Source organism: the organism of the source record quoted next, unplaced genomic scaffold, assembly GCF_019419815.1.
Source record: "Pyrus x bretschneideri cultivar Hongxiangsu unplaced genomic scaffold, Pyrus_bretschneideri_v1 Contig1, whole genome shotgun sequence".
In the NCBI taxonomy this organism is placed as follows: Eukaryota; Viridiplantae; Streptophyta; class Magnoliopsida; order Rosales; family Rosaceae; genus Pyrus; species Pyrus x bretschneideri.
Genome location: NW_025999390.1, coordinates 8,597,684 through 8,619,693, shown reverse-complemented (window position 1 = coordinate 8,619,693; position 22,010 = coordinate 8,597,684). Strand labels below are relative to the sequence as shown.

Here is a 22,010-nt window from a genome sequence, read left to right as displayed (position 1 = left end):
TTTTATTTAAAGGGGGACAATTAGTGACAAGCCACGGTTATCCATCATTTCCGGGGGCTGGGAAGACTTACAGAGGCATTTCAACCTTCCCTTGTTTACAAGTTTGGCTTCCACACCAGCCGTGGATTTTTAACCCGAAATCTTTAGTTTTTAATTTTAAGAAAATCTCGTAATCTGTTATTTACCATTGGACTATCAATTCATGGTTTTTGAATTTTTATTTCTAATTCACTAGGAGTTGAAAGAAAAATAAGATCAATAATTAAAAATTAAAGAAATATGTTGTATCTTCAAGATCGGGCAACAACGACAGTCCCACCTCCACCTCCCTCTCCCTCTCTCTCTCTCTCTCTCTCTCTCTCTCTCTCTCTCTCTCTCTTTTCATCCTATGACTTTAGAGTTAAGCGTAAGCCTTAAGGTGATATTTGGCATTTAATATAATTCTAGATTTAAAAGTAGGACCCTCTTATAGCGGAAACAAAATATGTACCCAACTCTCATTGGAGATGATATAATTTGCACAGTTTGCACGACGTCGTTTGAATTGCTAATATACAAAACAAAACTTCTTCACAATGAGGTCGTATGAAAATTTTTATTTATATTAAACATGAAAATTATAGCAATGGATTTTTAGTTTATGACTCAACTAGAACAATAGTTTTTTAATTAAAAATTTATGACTATTGATTCTTTAACCAATAAAGATGTACTTTTTTCATCAATCTAGTCCGTCAAAATTAGACAATTAAGTTGAACAAGGATTACTACAATTTTCTTGTATAAATTTATACTTCATAACGAAATTAACAAATTTGTTAACAGTCGTACAAAATTGATACAAAACAGGAAGTCGTCGTATAAAACTTTAAAAAAAAACAAAAGGATATATGAAGTTGAAATAGGAGGAAAAGTTGAGGGGTGATGTAATTTACCCTTTACTCTGGCTGGGCAAAGAGTGAGAGAGGGAGATCCAACTTCCAGTTTCCAAATTATTTCCAAATCTTCAAATCATTTCCAAAATTCCAAAGGAAGGGAAATGGAGAAGATGAACCAAGCGTTTGAGAAGGTGAAGATGCTGGTGGGTATGGAGGTGGACGAAGAAGACCAGGCTTCTGCTGCTCTACAGCAGGATTCCAACTTCATGGATGACTTCAATCGCAACTGCACATTGTCCACCAAACAGGTGATTAATGCTACTAACTAAACCCTAAATCTCCATCTCCGCCAAACAGCTAATTTCATATCTAATCTCTCCGATTCGATTCGATTTCATTCGATTTGGTTCAATTCTACAGAGGCTGTACGGTTTCTCCATATGCTTGGCTGCCGGAATCACTTGTACGCTCTTGGTAAGCTCTAATTATTCAAAGCATACTCTTTTTCCTTTTCCCTGTTGTCCATCAACATTGAGCTCAACGTTTTACCAAATACGCCCGCTTAATGCGTCTTCGGTGATTACTTGCAAGGCCTCACAAACCGGGCTTGCGATGTTTCAAGTTCACATGTCCGATCATAATTAAGTGTAGTTTATTGTTAGTTAATACCTGATCTGTACAAAAAGTATTCGTTTTCGTTGATTGGAACTACTAGTTTTTTTCTACCATGATGCAACTTTGTGAAGTCAAATAACAATCTGCCTAAGCTAGTAATAGCTATTAGCCTCTTGTGCTCAATAATCTGGTGTCGGAATTGGTTGCAAGTCAAAATTTCGGCCATTCTACTCATTATATTCTTCCCAAACTTTTTTATGCATTAGGAACTCTAGAAAGCATCAGGATCATAATAATTCACCCATCACATTTCTTTATATATGTGTGTGTGTATACGTATATGTATATAGTGTCTACTATACACTTTTAGTGGGGAAGGGCATCGAAGCATCCCACAACGGACTACTAACTGTTAGCCGATATATGATATTTTACTGTGTTCCAGGAAACCTGAACTTTCAATGTAAATAAGTTGTCAATGTTATAATTTCGTTAAGGTGTTCTAAAACCTTAATACTTATAATTTTTTATAGTTAAGGGAGGATTGAATATTTGACTTGCATGATTAGATAGATGTCAGGGACCTACGATGGTACTGATATGCAGGGTTCTTTTCTTTTTCATGTGACAGTCGATGCTTGTTTTCTTCCACCCAATCAAGTTTGCAATCACATTCACACTTGGAAATCTGCTTTCGCTTGGGAGGTTAGTGTTCGATTTGCTCCTCATGTGATCCATGAGGTGTTTAAAATGTAGTGCAAATTTTGTAAAGGTAGCAAATGAGTCAATATGGAACACTTAGCGTGCTTAGCTAAATGACAGAGAAGGAAAACTTATTTATTTATTTTCCGGCTATGGAGAATAACAGTGTGCAACCTTGAAAAGTTGTCATAATCTGTGACATTAAATTTTCAGAAAATTTCAGAACATCTAATCTCTTTTGGGCTTTAATTTTCTGGCCCAACGTAGTTTCCACTTTTTCTGTTTTGCTAGGCAACCTAAGGGACACCATTTGTGCTCAAAAATTTTACAGGCCCTTGGAAGTAGGTGGATTTTACCACAAGACTGTTCAATTGAACCAGTATATTTGCTCCCTTGTTGTGCATTCAGATTATTGTATTAGCTCCGCAGGTTTTCCCTTTGGTTTTAAAAAACATTGAGTGCCTCGGATCCCAGAAAAACAATAAGAATAAGACGAAACCATTGAGAGCTAATCGAATAATTTAATGCGCCATAAGGGAGCAATTATACTCTTTCCTGTTTTCGGTTTCGGTTTTGGTTTTTTTTCAAATCAATACTTTTAAGTAACCCTTTTCATAAAAATAATATATATATATTTTAGTCTCTAGTCTTTCTTTTTATACATTGTCTAGGGAAAATTTTTCACCTCTAGTTTTTACTCTTTTGTCTGGCAGCACAGCATTCCTCATTGGTCCTAAACGGCAAGTGTCAATGATGCTTGACCCTGTCCGAATTTATGCGACAGCGGTATACCTTGCAAGTATAGTAATTGCCTTGTTTTGTGCCCTCTATGTAAGTTGCAGTGGCCTTCCCTTTGTTGTTAATTTTTCCTTAAGTATGTTTGAAACAGTGTGAGTTTCCTTTGAATCAATTTAGCATCTGATGTTATCTAATTTTCTTTTGCATTGAGCAGGTTCATAACAAGTTATTGACACTTTTGGCAATACTTTTAGAGTTTGGTGCATTGATCTGGTATGTGATAGTATTAACATGCTTTTTGTGGCTAGTTTTTAATAATTTTATTCATAGGTTAATGAGGGGTTGAGATCCACATACTGTTAAAGGAAATTTTTACCTATACCCTTGAACTTTTGGCTCGTTTGGAATTTGTTTCCTGAAGAAAAAATTGGTTTCTGCTCCTCCCCAAATCAATTATGGGGTTGAGCACATGGATTTGATGAATTGATATTCTTTAACAAGTTAATCAATTATGGGCCACAACCATTGAGTGGTTATATAAGCTTGCAAAATTGACATATGAATTTGATGTGGACCAGCAAAGTCTAGGTTAATGATAAGTGCACCATGAATGATGTGTTCTTTCAATATTTTGATGTCTAAAACTACTTAGCCTATGGGTCCTTTTGATATCGTCAAAATAGCGGGTCAAGTATCACACTGTTATGCTAGCTCCAGTATAAAGACTTGGGCATGTTCAAATTCTCTTGGTTTGAATAGCTTTGCAAGTAGATCATACATGACTTCAACAAAACATCATTAGAGAATAGAGAAGGCTGCGAACTCTAGATAGTCACAGATGCAAGTATTGTAAGTTTGTTTTTTAATTTGAACCTAAATGATCATAGAGAACACTGCCAAAATAATCATAGTTTAGGGGATATTGAAGTTATTCATTCAGAGGAGAAAATTGCCAAACAAGTCAAACTTCTGGGGAAGCCATGTCAGTCTAAGCCAAGATAAGCCACTCAGTCTAATAACAACCAAGTAACTCCAACTAAGGAAACCCCAAGGCTGTATTGCTATAGTGAAAAGGTGGGAAGCCGATTCCAACTCCTCTTAACCCGTATTAACCTGTTCACCCGAACTTTAAACTAATAATGAAATCATCAAAAGTCAATTTTACATGACAAATTTTGATTCATCCAAGCAACCTAGATTTCTTGATCAGAAGTTGACTACTTGTTGAATGCACCAAATTGAGTTTCGGAGCTGATTGATTATGAAATTTGATCCCCTTATCGTCTTATGTTTTTGCAGTTTTTAAGTTTTAGGGTATTGAACCAAGAAGGGAAGATTCACAATATTCGAAGGCTGTAAAATTTAGATTTCTTTAAGGTTAACTAAAGCTTAAAAATGTCGAAGTATGATACCTTATTGCTTATATATACGTGATTTTGTATGGAATAAAACGGTGAGTTGGTAACTACTCTTCGTGATCTATTTTCTGTCCCTTTCTTTCTCTATTTGGTAGTGTTCATTTATCCGTTCCTTTTGTTCTTCTGAGGTAACAGGTACAGCTTGAGCTACATCCCTTTTGCAAGATCCATGGTGTCGAAGGTCATGGTAGCGTGTTTTGACACTGATTTTTAGGCTGATACTTGTCAAAAAGCGAAGGGTTTGGTACTCATCCGTCGGAGGAAATATGTCCTTGTATACGTTTGAGTTTTTTTGTAGCCTTGCACAAAGTGAAGCACTAAATCCGATCTAAGAGTACCCCATGAAATTGAGATGTACATTATACGTGTAATTCCCGTTAATTACTTTTGTGATTGTTCTGTTTATTTTGTTGAACTTGGATGTTTCAGTTATGTTCAACTTAGGGTCTTAATTAAGTTTTAGTACAGTTTTGGATCACGTCAGGACATATTCCAGCTTGTGCCAGTCCGAGAATTTTCAGGACAGCGCAGGATATAGTTCGGTCCATGACAGTTCAGTTTGCCAAACGAGGTCTTCAAATTTAGATATTAAAACTTAAGGAAAATGGTTTAAAAACTTTGAGTTTTAATGATAAGGACAAAATAAATGGTAAAATGAATAGTAACATGATTGATTTTTTTGTGTAAAAATGTGGTTTTTCGTTAAAGTAAACAGTATTGGGAGCTTTTCGTGTGAGATTTGCATAACTCTTCGTTTTGCCCTGAGATTTGAAATCGATAGAATTAATTCCTGAGTTTGTTCACAATCAATCATGTTGGTCATTTCATGAAAAATCTCCATAAAATAAGAATAAAATGATAAAAATACCCTCAATTTGTGTCAAATCATTTTGGTCTATTGTTTATTATATTGAGGGTAATTTTGTCATTTTGATCCTTATTTAACATAATTTTTCATCAAATGACCAAAATAATTGATGGTGGACAATCTCAGAGACTACTATTGATTTCAAATCTCATGGATTAAAACTAGGAGTGGCAAATCTCAGAGATCATTTTAGCTAAAAAACCTTAACATATCTCATGTCCACTAAAATTTAACGAGAGAATAATATGGCAAAAGAGGTTTCTATTTTGTTATGGACTTAATTAAGGGAAGTATAGATGCATAAGGATTCCTATGGGCTTGTGAAAGGCGTTACACAGGGTTACGCCCTATTAGGAATGGTTTACTTAAAAGGAAGGAGAGTTTCAAACCCCGAATATATTGGTTATGCACTATTGATGTTGTATAAAGATATTCAAGAAGATCTCTATAAATTTAAGAAGAAAAAAATATATATCGAAATTGTGGTAGGGTTTCAATCGGTCTTTTGGAAGTTTACAATTTTTGCAAATCTAGTTAAAATGTAGAAAAACAATTAAGTGTATGTTGTTATTGCGATTTCAACAAACATATATTACATGTAACAAGTCATTCCTCCTTACATGACGATATAACATTATTTCACTCAACAAACTCATCCTTCAAATCATTTTTTATTTTATTTATCATTATGGATAAGTGATGGCATTGCCATCTCCTGACCCGATTATATACGTCCATTAAACTGTTAATACAATTTTTATAAATTAGGTTTGTGAGTCCTCTTTGTTGCTCTTGCAGTGTCTCATATTTCCTTGCTATTACAATTATGTAATATTTTTTTTATAAAAAAATTATTTTCTTCGTTATTAGCTTCATTCGATTACATACTTACCCTAGTTGATTATTGATTGATTTGTGTTGCATAATCAAATTTAAGAGAATTTTCATGATAAGCGGGTTGGCAGGTGCAGGTTTGGAAGTACCATTCTCCGCGGAGGAGGGGATGAGAATCCACATTTATCTCCGCGGCGATGGGAATTAAAAAGAAAGGTTATGGATGTGGTTATGGGGAAAAAAATCCCACACGGATGTAGGGATAGAGGTAGCAACAACCCCCAACTACCACCCGCCGTGTAACAAAATTCGTTTTGTACATAAAACTTAGAACATCATGTCCGTACAATTTAAAACAAATAGTATATGGTTTATTATTGTATAATTGTAAACCCCTCACGATTTAAGTAAAACATACACTACCGAACCCCACACACATAAATTCAGGAATAAAATCAGAACAGCAAGAAAAAACATGTCCAGAAACACCCTTCCTTGTACAAACAAATTCAGAAAACGAGCCGCATTACATTTGGTTAATTTGTCGACAGAAAATGCACCCGAGCAAGTGTGTACTCTTTCCCAGCAATCCAAACACCCGTCTGCGACCACTGCACATCCTCCCAGTCAAGATTCTCCTCCAACACCTAACCACCATGAAAACAACATTTTTAATCTACACCCACAAAGAAAAGACATACAAACGCGAATAGCTTCACGTAGAAACATTATCCGAATTCACAATTAACCCAGCAACCTCTATCAAATCTCATAATGTTAACGAACTAAAAATGAAGGATAACACATGTAGTACCTCCACATAGTCAAGGGGAAGTGGGATCCCAACTGACCGCAGGACCTTCTGGGGAAGAGGCGTTTTACATAGAGACCAACGGAAGACATCAACCATGATGTTATCAGAATCATTTCTTTCACCATTGGTGGAATGTGAGACATGCTTTTGACTCTTCTCTGTCTCGCCTTCATGCATCTGAGACAGCTGCGCAGCTTTGATCATTTTCTCTCCGGTAAAACAGAGCTCATACCTTCAGATAATAGATCAAAAGGTAAGAAAACACAACGCATTTAGAAAAAAAATCTAGTGCAGCATGACTACATCACCCACCTTAAAAAAAAAAAAAAAAAAAAATTTAATCTTAACAAAAAGAAAACTCCGAAACACACAGATAGATGATCCAAAGAACATATCATTTAACCAAACAGGGTCAATGCAAATAAGAAATAGAAAAGAATAAAAAAAGGGAAAAGGTGCCTACTTTTTAAGTAAATGTCGTTCAATAGCTAAACAAGCATGAAATAGAGAGAAAAAGCCAAAGTTCCCTATCCAAAAAGTAACTCATCTCCTATGTCATGTAAACTTCATTATCCAATACAAACGAAGGAAAAAAAAATGAGATAATCAAATATCGAATATTAGTTCTTAAAAGAGCTCATGAACACATCCCGAATACAGAGTAAAATAAATAATTAGCGTTTGTACCTGCGTGAATGTGTTTCTAAGTAAAGAACTTCTCCCTTCTTCAGACGCGCAGAAGTATACAGGGTTTTCTTCAAACCCTTGTCAGCAACAATGCTTATACTATACTTAATCCTGAAAGTTAAGAAATAAGAAGAAGAAGATCATTAGGTTTACCAATTTTATTAGGAACAAGGTTTACGAAAAAGAAAATTATAATAACAAGTTCCATGAGCTGTCCTATTAGTCTCTTCTCAAAAGAAAATAAAATGAAACAAAAGAAGCTGCCTCCTATTGGATTAGAGTATTTGATGCTGCTTTCCTTTCGTAATTTGAAATTTTGAATGTAGATTTCACATCTATGAATTTTAAATAGCTTTTGAGTTAACAATGGTACCGTTTCTTTTCCCAAAAAAGAAGAAAGCTGCTATGCTAGAAATCATAATTTTGAGTGTAGCAATTAAGATGTGATCAAGTATCACAAGAAAAATTAAACTAAGATCTGTTCCTAGGTTGAGTTGTTACACAGACACAAGTTTTCAAAAAAATGTTTGCAGCCTTGAACTAAAAATTACTTTTTATTTTATATAAAAGAAACAGAGGTTAATATTTAGTGGATCAGGGTGCAAGTGAAAGCTCGTTTCCAACCTATATAGGGGGTAGAGATCAGGAAAAACCTAAAGAATGTTTCCAGAAATAACATGAGCATCAACTTAGTGTAATAAATTACACCCCGCACCCCCAAAAAAAAAAAAAAAAAAAAGACAAAAAGGATTATGCATAAAATAGGTATCTCTATTCTGAATGGACATAAAACAAAGAATTATTTTGGTCAAAAAGGAAGACTTGAATGTACCAAGGCTCATTGCAGAGGTTGTACTGTATTGTAACTTCTCGTACAAATCTCTGTTGTCGCAATGCATTCTGAAGAATTAAAACCATCATGTAAGCTGAGAATTAATGATAATTGCTGAAGGGCTTCTATATATGTTGTGTGCTTTATGAAAATAAAAGCATATGATAATCCATATATAAAGACCACCCAAGTCTGAATCTTATGCTGCTGCAGTAATTTCTAGAAGCTCAAACATAAGAAAACTCATATGAAGGCGATTCTTTAAAATGAAAACACATATGCATATAAAATTCAATTTATCGTGACACTGCTTAACCATGGTATATGCATATAAAATTCAATTTGTTGTGACACTGCTTAACCATGGTAATACTGTTACAACAACCTTAAGAGAGCATCTCCAGAATTAACTTAAAATTGTTCAAAGAAGTCAATATATTAACTTGCACTTTTTTTATATATCAATCATTGATCAAAATGGAACTTAGAATTGCATGAGTTTTTTCTAAGATCATAGCTAAGATCTTATCAAGAACATACAAGCAAATATATGGATTCAACCCAAATAAAGCTTTTGGTTATTTGCCGTCACCACCCAGCCTCACAGAGGTCATTTGTACCTCCATTGCCTTTGAAAGTATTTCTAGTGTGCCCCGACAATGTAAACGCCATACTTTCCTTGCAGACTTGCAGTTTTACTAACTGTTAGTTCTTGTGCACACTTTTTTCCTTTTTGTTTCCCCTTTTTTTCCCTATAAGTTATAACCAAAAATGTGCATCCCTAGTATAGATATACTATAGAAACATAGGCCAAGCGAAGAAGTACCTCAAACCTTCAAAGCAGAATGTTCTAACACCTCATAAGATTAAAAATCACGTTTATATTACATGAACCATAAAGACCAAAAATGAATATTCTCCAAAAGTCCTATTTGTACTTTGACAAACTGACCATGCCAACTCACAAACAAATCAGACAAGTATGGAGAACACAAACACCACAGCTTCACAAAACATGCAAAAGAAAACGACAATTTACAGAGTTGAAATCCACCATAGGCAAAGCAAGAGGGCACCAAATTCTCTCCCAAGGAAAAGATGTATTGGATCTCAGCAGACCGCCATGACACAATTCAAACTCACTCTTCAAGAAAAACTCCATCTAACCACAGATCTCTAACACCTCATACTCTAGTTATATAAAGAATTTTTTGAAATTAAAACAAAACCCATTCCTAAATCATTAACGGTTTTCGAAAAGGTTGGATTCCAATGCACACTACCCTCCAAATAATCAGTCTTGGGTATTCTTGCCTGCTACCAATTCAAAAGAAAACAAGAAAAGGATGCTTATCAAGATTACCAGCTGCTAGCACAGCAGGTGTGGGGTCTTATCACAAAAGGCCTTGTTTTATTAGTAGTGGAACCGTTCACTTTCATATTTATTGTATTACATTTTCTCAAGTTCCCAATGTGGGATTTACATCTTTAAACTCATCCCCTTCCGTGGACCACCTCATAGTGGGCACACATGCAATCAATTTCGTCTGGAACAACCTCAAACCACTTATATGTTTCAAAGATGAATAGTTTTCAGCTGCGGCAGGTGATGGCTAATGAAATACGAGATATAATCCAACAGCAGAAGTTTTGTTCAACCAAAATTATAACTAAAAAACTTCAGCAAACTGAGGAGGTTTGTATGTTTGATGACTAAAACTTATATGTGACATTGTGACTGCACTAATGGAAAATGGACTAGGGGATACATTCCAAAAGGAAGAAAAACTTCAACTAAAATACAAATAAAATCAATTGCTGAGCAGAGTAGAAAATACCGAAGCTGCAGCCCTTGTAGTCATTGAGCGCTCCACAATCACTGGAGCAAGGGTAGGCTCCACCGTAGAAGTATGTGTAAGACAAGCTTCAAGATCAATGGTTCCACCCGCTTTCTGCAAACCAAACAATTCGGATGAAGCATCAGGCACTACAAGCCCAGCAGTATCATTAAAAACACTTTCCAGTTCATATTTAACAATATTAAGTCCAGGTCCAAATATATGTACTTAGCGTCTGCAATAAAATTTGGTCATCCTCAAAAGGGTATAACACATACACATTCGCGCACACACACTTAAAGAAGAAATAAATTAACTTTTAAGTTTTATCACCTTGACGATGCAACAGCGCTCAACACGGAAACTACAACCAATTGCAGCTCCCCACGCACGCGATCGAACATTGTTTCTCAGTGAGGAAATGTAACCTAAAAAATACGTTACAAAACAGAATTAGACAAAGCATTATTTTATCCTACTGTGGAGTGCTAATAAAATTTCATCTAATGAAATAAAATTACAGTTTCGTCTTATAGACTTTCATTTATTACATAAAATTTCATCTTAAATGTATCAGACAGTTTCTTGTATGAAATATAACTTCATAGTTATTTACCAAACCGGGAGGAGTAAAAAATTAAAGGAACCATCTTTGGTTTGTCTTTTAAACAATGTTCATGTGCTCAAATCAAGGCACTGCATTAAATTAGAACTGAGAGATTGAGCTTTTTATAATTGTGTAATACAGGGAGTGCCCTCCTCTCTTCCTTCAGTCATCAACTTAAACTAGGCAAGCACACTCACTTTAGATAGGCAATAGAGCTAGCAACCAAAGACTTCGAACCTCAGCAATTGTTGTCCTTAATTGAAAGTGGAAAACTTCGAAGATTATCACTTAGTTGCCCTCAATTAAACCCACAACCCATTTTAATACCCACAATCACCATACACATCTAGCCTTTTGGTTTTTGGCTCCCATAAACGTAACCCACTTTGAGATTGTGCCACAAACTCTTGCATTTAAATCCACCACATGAAGAGAGGTTCAGCTCTCACCTAGAGAGGTGTCAATCTTTACTCAATTCATCTTTCTATTTCTCATTACGACCGTTGATCAATTTTTGGCTTCAACAAACCTCAATGGGAAATCTCTATAAACATTTAGGAACCGAGGATGGGACACCACACACCAACTCATGTGATCTTTCAATCAATGATGGCTTATAAGTTATTAACTTTAATTCTGTTATTTTTCATTAAATTAAAAACACATATTATAGCTTGTAAATAAGCAATTTGCAAGACAAAAAACTGTAATTATGTGCTTATATAATTTTATTGTCAAGAATTGATTATATGATTAAAATTGAGATGCAGATTATATTAATTATTTTATAAGCTAATGAATAAATGATTGATGATATGGCATTAGAAAATCTATGTAGTTCATCTAATTCAATGTGCATATTATAAAGCATAAAGAGTAGTCACTTACAGTCTTGTGGAGGTAGTACTCGAACTGTAGCACGCAACTCCTGGATAGCAGGAGGCGGAGGAGATGCTGTGGGCCGGCAATATCCAGTGTGCATGAGAACTGGAAAGCAAGATTGAACCATTAATACTGGTTTTCATATGTAATCTAATCTAAGTTATTCTCAAAAAAAACCAATCACAAAACCACACACCAGCAACGAGATCAGAATCATCTGTGTATATATCTGTCCCCCATAGCTGGCCACCTCTAACCTGCAACAATGGAATTAAAAGAACACAATCAAATCTAAAGAAAATTACAAAACAAAAACAAGAAGCAATCATTAACCTTGCATGCAATGCCCTGACTCAGACCCTGACAAGAATGAGGATAAAACAAAACACTTTTCTAACACATTGATTCATGAGGGCAAACAGATGAGAAACATAATAAACAAAAAGTGAACTACAGAGGCAGCTTATTAACCGGAGAAAGGTAAAAAAGGTGTGACACTTAAAAGCTCCTAGTAAGGGTAGATTAGCTGCTATTATCAAATATCAACATAATTGTGTTTACACCTCATCAGGTACGGGCAATGTAACAATAATGAACACTCTATAGAAATCAAGAACAGAATTATGAATATTTAGAGCAGGAGTTCTAGAATTGAAAATAAGTAGTATAACCAAAATGGGCAAAAACAAGTACTTTGTAGGTCAAATTTTGTATGAACCTAATGTATCAATATTTGGCATGAACCTAATTCAGATCTTACTTGGCGATTTGTTGCGGTAACATGTTCAGCTGGAATCCGAATCTCAAGGGTTGGACCAGTAAGAGAACTTTCACCATTTTTTTCACCTGGAGATGCTTCATATTCCTTCCAAACTTTTATCAGTTCTTGCATGCATTCGCCAACTTTATAAACAACAGGTGATACTTCACTTTTACCTGAAACAATAGCAGCATTAAAATATAACCTATGTGTAGAGATTACCATATAATATCTGAAATGTTAAATATGAATAAAAATGTATACTACACACTACACAACTCTCTGACTCTCTCCCCTCTTTCGATTGTGTCTTGGCATGCTTGCATCAGTTAGAAAATTAACAAGAATGGGACCTATTAGCAAACAACTTCTAAGAAGCTGAGAACGTGTTTATCACGCTCAGCCTTCTTTGAAATTCCAAATTACATTCACCCAAGAAAAATGATCTCCCCTCGTGTCTGCCTGTGCAAAAGAAAGCTGTAAAAACTATTGAGAAGTTTTTCCTCCTAGGAAACTGTTTGTTTATGTATATTTCTCTCTTTAGTTTGAATGATCCATGTGACCTTCTACAAGCAACTGTTCTTATTGCTTCTTACTTTCCACCAGGGAAGATGCTTAAGAACTCCTTTTTTCCCCTGACCATACTAATTCGCCACTGGGACGGGGTGAAGGCTTTCTACATTATGAACAAAAGCTAATTTTTGGACCTCAAACAATCATTAACCATCCTTTCGACTTTCTTCACAACGTGAAAGCTTATTTGCATGTATGTATTTTTTGGAGGGTAAAGTCAAGAGGTTTCTATTGCAATCTACAGAACTTCACCAAGAAAAATTTCTTGTTGCCAGAAATTGGAATACAAGAGCACACCTTGGGATCTGCAAAACACAAGAGCACAGAAGAAAATTAATGGGTATATAAAACCAAAGAGGTATGTCCATCACAGATAAATGAATATCATAAAGTTGAGCACAAAACCAAAAGATACTGAAAAATGACATTGTATGGGAAAAAAACCACTCTGATATGTCACAAAATAATAAGCACACTGTTAAGGAAATAATTCGTTCAAAAAACTTGACAGTTGAATTTATACTGGTATTATAAGATTAATGCTTTACTAAGCAGTTACCTTAGGCTACCATTACATTTATCCAGTGACTTGGGGTAAAAAAAAAAAAAAAAAAAAGTGCTTGGAGTAACAAATAATGTTTATTATTTATTGCAAATTGAATCAGTATAAACTAAATTACAAGATCAATGTATCATTCAGCAAATTACTTGTAATAAGAAAAAAAAAATTAGTGTCACCAAATATTTATCCTATTATGATGTAACGAGATGACTGCCACTTATTTATGTGTAAACTGTATAATAGTGTATGCACTGCAAAAAGTTCAATCATCCACTTCAAAACAATTTAAGGGTTTTTATCACAAATGTTCCCTTATCTTTTGTCAACTCATCAGTTTGTTCCTTTATATTCCCAACTCATCAATATTGTCCCTTATCTATTGCTTTACTCATCAATGTTGTCTTTAACATCTAAGTCCGTTGGAAAATCCGTTAGTTTGCTGATGTGGCATCTTGTGGGGGCCTCAAAGCTAATTATATGATGACATTTGGATTAATAAAAAGTCAATCATTTAAAATTAGTAAGAAATATATTTAATTATTTTAAAATTTAAGAATCCATTTTAAGAGTAAAGAAAACTACAGGAAAAAAAATGTGAGAAACTGAAAGGTGGAACGAAGGTAGGTTTGGGGGAGGGAAGCAGGGCAGTGGTGTGTTGTGGATGCGGTAGCAGGAAGGGTGCCGATTAGGGTTGGGTATGGGATGGCTGGGTGCAACGCGGGGGTGGGAGTGTGAGTGACTAGGTTGATCTAGTGGGGGTGCGAAGGTGGAGTGAAGGGAACGGCTGGGGTATGGGCTGTAGAAGTTGAATTTGGGATTAAAAGTTGCATATTGAGAGTGGAGTGGGCAGTGTTGGTTAGGCAAAGAACCAACTGAATTCAAATTACCAAATCCAATTCTTCAATAGGGTGGGTGTCGACGAGGGGGTGATGGTAGGGAAGGGTGGGCGGTGGGAGGTGATGTTGTCCAGTGGTTTTCTCTTTTTTTTTCAATTTTTTTCTTGTTTTCCTACATGGGCTTAAGCTTTTCCTTGTAGATTTAATTGTTTTAATATATGTGTCATAATACGATTGGTAACATGGGCTCCACACGGATCCCATGTTGACAAAGTAACGGATTTTCTAATGGAGTTAGGTACCAGCGACAACATTGATGAGTTGAGGAATAGATAAGGGAAGACACTCATGAGTTTGGAACATAAAGAACCAAACTGATGAGTTGAGATAAGATCAAAGGACCATTTGTGATAAAATCCACAATTTCAAATATACCTACAAAATATATTACTTATGGACATTGCGCAAATAACTACATATGGTCACTCTTTCTAATTCAATAAGATAGGCAAAACATGCTAATAAAGGAAAAAAATACGAAGCCACTAATTTAGTTTCGAAGTTAGTAGTTATGCATGCAAAATGATTACGAAAATAAACAAATAAAGCAAATTTTCACATGTACGTTTAATAATGTGAAATTGGTAAGCCATCATGCTTGCAATAAAGTCAGAAACAGAAAAGGAAAATATTAAAACCCACCCTTCATTGTCTTGAATGCGAGACCTAAAACGCAGATCATGGTTTGCCACCAGAGGGCTACCCCTTGACCGTTGCATCCTTTTACGCTGAACTCCATGATTATAGACTTCCCTTTCTCTGTCTGTGGCCCCTTCACCATCTGCACATCCATCATCTGATTCTTTGTCATATCCCCTACGGTGCTTTTCAGCTCTATCTCCTTCAACATCAACATCTCTTTCTTTCCTCCTGTCTCTAGATTCCCTATCGACAGTTCTCCAACTGTCAAAATCTTTCTGTTTCTTTTGCTCTGGCGGAAGATTATCCTGCTCTGACATTCTAATAGATCCATCACCAGCTTCCTTCTCATTATTCGAACCATCTTTGTCTACTCCATTCCATGGGTCTCTCTTGGTATGATCCCTTTCCCGCTCTCTTACTCTTTCTTTGTCTTTTCCAGTGTCCCTCCTCTCCCTCTCCGACCTCTCTGCATCTCTTTCTTCCTTTGCTGGTTCTTTGCCCTCACTGCTGATAGCTACTTGAATACTAGTCCTACGATCACTTCTTTCCTTATCCTTTTCACCCCAATCCCGGTGCTTTGCATCTTTCCTTTTTCTATCCTTTTCTTTGAATTTATCATCACCTTTAGAATCAAACTTGTTCTCCCCAACAGCCTCATGTGCCTCAACATGATCCCGCTCCTCCGTAGTGGGAAGTTCCTTTCCAACTTCAACGTGGCCTTGAGAACTGCCGCGATGCCAGGTGTCTGTAGTTGCGGGTGGGGCATCGGAATGTCGTTTTCCTCTATGGTAATCTTTTGATTCTTTCCAGTTCAAGTGACTAGTGGCCAGTGCATAACCTTCCATTTTGGGGTCAGCCTTAAGATCGTTAAAATTCTGCCTTTCATATTTGACTTCCTTGTTGTCATCTCCTCTGCTGTCATACCTTACCTCTTTTTCACCCTTAGAACTCTGAGCATCCCTTCTTGCATCGTTGTACAACTCTCTTGCCTCTGTCTTTGTGTCTCGGTTCTCAAAGCGAACATCTCTAGTGTCCCTGGACTCCAATCTATTGTCGGGAGCCGAAGGATGATCTATGTGCATATCACTAGAATTCGAGGGCATTCGATAGATTGAGTGGAGGGGAGATCGCCTATCAGGGTCGCGAGAATCGGTGCGGGGAATCTTGGGCAAGCGAGCATCGGGGCCAATGTCAAAGGGAGGATGGTATTCATTGGAAACAGAGGATGAGAGCTTGGGGTATGGTCCGGAATCGTCATGTGGTTGTGGGTGCGGGTGAGGATGCGGGTATTTGGAAGAGGAGGAATGACCACTCTCTTCGTGAGGTCGTTTAGGCGGACCACTCATGGCCAACAGTTCCTTGCTTATGACTGAACTGGAAGAATTGATGACTGCAACCAAACAAACAAACAATCAGAAAACCCTAAATACAAAGAAACCACAACTTTGGCTCGTAAGTAAGACAACCACAAGAGAAATCCAATTCCTTTGAAAAGGATAACAAAACAAAACCCCAAATTATTTTAGGGTCAGAAATATAATACAGATAAACTGAGTTTACAAAATTGAGAAATGATACCCTAATGGCAGAAAAACCCTAGATAAACAAGCACACCCACAATGTGATTCAGAAGAAGAAGAAAACCCTAATAAAAATAAATAAATAAATAAAAAGATAAACAAATAAATAAACAAATATGAATGATTAAGTAGGTTGCATGTTTACCTTGTTTTCTTCTCCTCGAATCAAATTCAATCCTCTGTGTGTCTGCGGCTCCAAGGTAGCTGCTTTCGCTTGTTGCTTTTGGAGTTATGGAGGTGTTAATACGGACGGAATCGTTGGGACAATGCGTACGGAGGAGGAGGAGCAGACTAGTTAGTGACGATGACAAGAGACAGAAACCAACCGGAAGGAAGGAATCCCGCTAATTGCCAATTTCCTATGGTTCAATTGACGGTGGTGATCTATTCTTTTTATGAGCGTTTCTCTCCATGCGGCATCAATTTCAGTTTGGGCTGGCCCAGCCCATGAAAGGATACTGGACTACAGGCCCTGTGGTTTTATTTTTGCTGCAGCCCAACTCCACTGAAACCCATGAGTTTTGGCCCAGCCCATGAACGTACATACCAAATTTATGCACATTGTTGAATCAGCCATGAAGGATCTGCGGAGGATTCTATTTGTAATTTATTTAGTATTTCAAAAGAATGTATATATAAATACCTTAGTGATAAATTATTTATATTTATTTATAGTTGTATAACTTGAGCAAAGACTAGTGATAAGATGTTAAGTTCGGTTGAGATGATATTATTCATCTTTAAGCTAAGCTCAAGCTCGAAATAATATGTTCAAGCTTGACTCGAATAATTGTTTTTCAAGTTTGAATTTGGTTCGTTTGTAAATCAAACTTGAAATTTTATTTAGCACGACTTAGTGAAAAGTGAAAGATGTTAAAATAAACTAAAATAAAAACATAATAATAAATACTTCAAAATTATCGCACCTCCAACATTAAAAAATATGAGTTGCAAAGCTCAAGTTCATGTGATTTTATTATAATATTTTATTCAAGCTCAGCTTGTTTCGTTTATGAACAGAGCTTGAACGAGCCAAACTAGGAAACAAATTTGAACAATCCAAGTTGGGTCATAGGTCTAAGCCAGAGTCTGATCTAACTGTTTTATTTTCTATTTCTCTTACTATTTATGAGATTTGAACTCAAAATATATTACTTATAAATGGACATGAATATAATTAGAATTGACAAAAAATTTCAACCATACCTTGAATCATGCGGGTTATTCTCGCGCAAAGTCATATGCTAATCTTTTTGTATCGTTTTAATTTTATCGGATAACCTCGAAGGAACCAAAAAAGGTGAACACGTGTCATGTGTGGGTTTAAGAAAGAATAGAAGGGGAATTTGGCGGTTAGGGTTTTAGGAGAAGTGAAAAACACCGAGCCTCGTCTTATTTAAGTTCCCTTGCTTGCGTTCCTCTTGTGGGAGGACTGAGGAGGCACCTTCACACTTGCTTCAGCTCTAAATCCTGATTCCATATTTCTGCCCCAAAAATACTCAGGTAAACTAAACAAAACCTCTCTCTCTGGGGTACCCAGCGCGAACACGAAACGAAGAATTTGGGGGGTACACTTTTTCAGCATGATTGTTAATATATATGTGTAATTTAGGGTTTTGCAACTTCATTGATGGATGGCAAACGGACCACATTGTCTCCTAAAACCCCCTTTCGTTTCTTTCTGTCCGGCTTCTGCGTCAGTCCGTCCGTCCGTCCGTCTGATTTCAGAGTTTTCCAACCTAACAAATTTCTGAATTTTGTTTTTTTTTTTTTTTTTTTATTTTAGTCTTTGAAATTTTTTTCATGTGTTGTGTTTGGTAACGAAGACAAAGTAACGAAAGTAAAACCCTGAAAATGGTCCGGATGTTATTTTCTAACGCAGGGGCTAAAGCCTTAAGGGGGTTTCAATTTCATTATGTTATGTGTAAAGCTCAGCCTTTAAATTTTAAAACTTTATCTATTTTTTCTTTGATTTGCAGATATACAGTTGCCATTATCACGCATTTTGTTTTGCATTTTGTAATTTTTTTTGTGGTTCCTGATTATACGAATATGAATGATGCTCTACCGGAGACTAAAGCACTCGCTTTTTTATCATTAATTGATGCAATGCCCTTAATCTGAGATATGGAACCTACAGCTTTCAGATCGAGGGATAGGCGTAGCGGTTACTTATAATAAATGAATATTTTAAAATTTCATAGATGTGAATTGTAATGGGTAGGTAGTAAGTTGCAGATTTATTCAGTGCCAAGCTCTTAAATGGGTGTGTTTTGGGAGCTAATGAAATGAACTTGGTCAATTGTTTTGGTAGTTACTGTAAGAAATGGTTTGTCAACTGCAGAATCTAAATTGCTAGGAAATGTGGCTTTTTGTTACCAAATTCATGCGTGTACACCAGAACTGAATCAGGTCATCAGTCGCGTCCATATTTTTTCCATCAAATGTTTCAGAATACAGTTGGTAGATGAAGGGTTCACCGAATAAGATGTCTAGCTCTTGTTGAACTGAAATTGAATTCATGTTTAGACTTTTAGAATCACACCAATCAACTTCATTCTCTTAGAAACTTAACTATTAGTTTAATAGGACTTTTAATGGTTCAGAGCGTTCGATCGCATCTGCATGTACTTCTGTTGTGCACTGAAGTTGTAGGTGACTGACAAAGCACAGAGATATTCTACTGGTTTCAGCTAGGAGACACCCAGATGGCACAGTGGGGTACTCGTCGGCGAATTGTCTTCCTTGGAAGACACGATGGAAATAAACCTCAACTTTCATCCAGCAGCAGTTATTCAACACATGAAGTGAAAGCTGTGAAAGCTGAACCCCTGGAGGTACCAGAGATCAAGAAGAGAAAGCGCCTTAGCCTCGGTGAACTGAAAGAGAAGGAAGCATTACTTTGTACGAAGAGGCCAACTAGTTCCAAGGTTATGACAAAGAAGTGTAGTAATGTGATTGAAAGATGGACAGTTGAAAGGTAGAACCCACTGTCACCTTTTGCTTGATTTCATTGCTCGTAAGGCTTTTTGATATCACAACAAATTAACTATATATGCAGGTATAAGCAAGCAGAGCAAGCTATACTGGAAATTTTGAAGGCTGAAGATGCAACTTTTGGAAACCCAATTTCCAGGAGCGACTTGAGGATGGCAGCTCGTAAGCGGATTGGTGATACTGGGCTGCTCGATCACTTACTGAAGCACCTTGATGGTAAAGTGGCACCAGGTGGGAACGAGCGGTTTCGGCGGTGGTTCAATACCAGCGGAAGAATGGAGTACTGGTTGGAGAGTGATGACCTGGCTAATATACGGCAGGAGGCTGGGGTGCATGATCCTTACTGGATTCCAACGTCTAGGTTGATGCCAGGTGGTGGGCCCTTTGATGATTCTGTTTCTGCTGGAGAACTGAAGCTACTTAAGGCAGAAGTAGATAAAATGAAGAGGTAAATGGAATCTTTATAAAACAAACTTGGAACTGATATATGTGTTCATAAATAATCTCTCTTTTTATTAAAAGTGATATACAGGAGCTGCTTTTATCCCAGAAGCAAGAGAAAGACCAAGCCAACCAGGTTGAGTTTAATGTTAAACAACATTTTATTGACATTACAATTTGATATTGGACTACTGCTGGATGAAATCTAAATCTCAGTGTTTGTTAAACAGGAGAGGCTCGAGGATTTGGCAAAATGGAAAGCTCAGTCTGAGCAAAGCTTGAAAGTGATCTTAGGTTCTTGGAAGGGTATGCAGGTATATAAAATGGAAATCCCAGTTAATTCTTCTGTCGTGTTTTGCAAAATCCATCTACTATTGGACAAGAAGTATGTGTTCATGTCGTGTATGTTTACGGCAGTTTGGTTCTGATGAAATTTCATATTCTTTTCTTTTCTACAGGACAATTTTGAGGAATTAATGACATGGAAGGATAAAGTCGAGCAACAGGTAGTGGAAATTACAAATGTTTTGAATAATATGCAAGGACCAAAGCAATACACTGTCACCAAGACTGAAGCATCTGAGCAGTGGGAAGATTGGCTAGAGAGCACCAACCTTGACAGTTTTCAGGGAAATAAACTTGTGCCGTGGTTTGCGAGAAACAGTCTGGTTAATTCTGAGGAAGAAGTTATAATCCAAGATCCCTGCTTAGCCGTACGGCTTACATCAAAGCACTGGTGATAGCTCATCTCAGGACCCTTTTGCCAAAGTCAAGGAAGATAAGGCCGAAATGGAGAGGTAACAAATAAAATGTAAAACCTCAAACTGTAAAAAATTGTTATCTAAGCTGAGCTTCTTGTGATTTTGCTGCTAGAAACAGAGATGTGTGTGAGCTGTTACTGGAGAAGCAACGTGAATATCAAGCTAATGTGACCCCTGATTCTTCTGCTACTGCAAATTCAAAGTCGGATCTTGACAATCTGGTTGTGTTTCAGGTGATATGCTGACAACAGATTAATAGAGGACTTGATATTTGGAATTGTTTCATTTTAAGTTTTCTGGAATGACTGTAAACAAAGCCTCATTAAAATCTCCTTGTTGACAGGAAATGTTTCAGGAGCTGTTTAATTGGAAGTATATAACAGAGCAGAAGCTGAGTGAGATATCAAATGCCATGAATGTCATGAAGCAGAATTCAACACTATTGACTCCTCCAGCCCCTCACGTACCAGAAGATGGAACTCACTGTATGGAATTTCATCCTTGTTTCATGTTTTAGGATGATTCTAGACTAGCAAGAACCATAGGATTTAGATGTTGTATAGCATTCACGAAGCTACTGCCTGAAATCACCGTTCCAGCTACTAAACCAGTGAGACCCGCTTCTAACCTACATGTTGAGTCAGAACCCCTTCTAGGTATTGCTCCTTTAATTTAATACCGACCTTAAGTTAAATGTGGTGCAAATGTTAATATACCGCTGATGGTAATATATAGGTTTAGACCGTTTTCCTAGGATGCACTTATCTTTTGAATGACACGGCAAATGAAATGATCCACAGCCACAGGTGGACATACTTATGTAATGTGTTTAGGTTGTGACATTGCGACCGCTGATATGAAGCGTATTTACAAGGTTCCGCATGCTTTTGTTACGCAAACTTTATTGCATATGCGTTTGGGGGAGACTTGTTTAAATGGACCCTCGTCTACATTACGTATTGTGAAGATGATAGAATGATTATCTGTTGATTATATCACATATGAGCTAATAACGACGCGGAAAGAGTTTGTTACTCGTTTAGTATAAGTTAAATGATGAGTCAAGTTGGATTATGAACTTCCTG

The 22,010-nt window shown here is 36.6% G+C and overlaps 3 protein-coding genes across 4 annotated transcripts; 2 read left to right on the top strand and 1 right to left on the bottom strand.

Annotated features, from left to right (window-relative positions):
• The first annotated feature begins 888 nt into the window (after positions 1-888).
• Positions 889-4,813, top strand: LOC125476959 (vesicle transport protein SFT2B). The gene is made up of 6 exons (XM_048583673.1): positions 889-1,186; positions 1,299-1,352; positions 2,125-2,198; positions 2,909-3,026; positions 3,148-3,206; positions 4,487-4,813. Exons 1-6 carry the CDS (start codon positions 1,040-1,042, stop codon positions 4,563-4,565), a joined length of 531 nt encoding a protein of 176 aa, XP_048439630.1. The 5' UTR covers positions 889-1,039; the 3' UTR covers positions 4,566-4,813.
• Positions 4,814-6,402: 1,589 nt separating this feature from the next.
• On the bottom strand, positions 6,403-17,094 carry LOC103929921 (zinc finger CCCH domain-containing protein 13). Of its 2 annotated transcripts, none has more exons than XM_048583666.1 (12): positions 16,872-17,094; positions 15,147-16,536; positions 13,299-13,351; positions 12,474-12,649; positions 11,910-11,970; positions 11,720-11,818; positions 10,558-10,652; positions 10,225-10,338; positions 8,387-8,454; positions 7,555-7,665; positions 6,868-7,099; positions 6,403-6,700 (listed from the first exon to the last, which is right to left on the bottom strand). In XM_048583666.1, the coding sequence occupies exons 2-12, from the start codon at positions 16,490-16,492 to the stop codon at positions 6,590-6,592; spliced, it is 2,466 nt and encodes an 821-aa protein (XP_048439623.1). In that variant the 5' UTR covers positions 16,493-16,536; positions 16,872-17,094; the 3' UTR covers positions 6,403-6,589. The 2 variants fall into 2 exon arrangements, with proteins under 2 accessions (XP_048439623.1, XP_048439626.1); XM_048583669.1 differs by having other exon boundaries at positions 13,344-13,351; positions 16,872-17,093.
• A 1,141-nt stretch (positions 17,095-18,235) lies between these two features.
• On the top strand, positions 18,236-21,803 carry LOC103967916 (protein DYAD). The gene is made up of 8 exons (XM_048586392.1): positions 18,236-19,706; positions 19,788-20,171; positions 20,246-20,300; positions 20,395-20,478; positions 20,623-20,898; positions 20,930-20,961; positions 21,044-21,158; positions 21,269-21,803. Exons 1-8 carry the CDS (start codon positions 19,435-19,437, stop codon positions 21,440-21,442), a joined length of 1,392 nt encoding a protein of 463 aa, XP_048442349.1. The 5' UTR covers positions 18,236-19,434; the 3' UTR covers positions 21,443-21,803.
• The last annotated feature ends 207 nt before the right edge of the window (positions 21,804-22,010 follow it).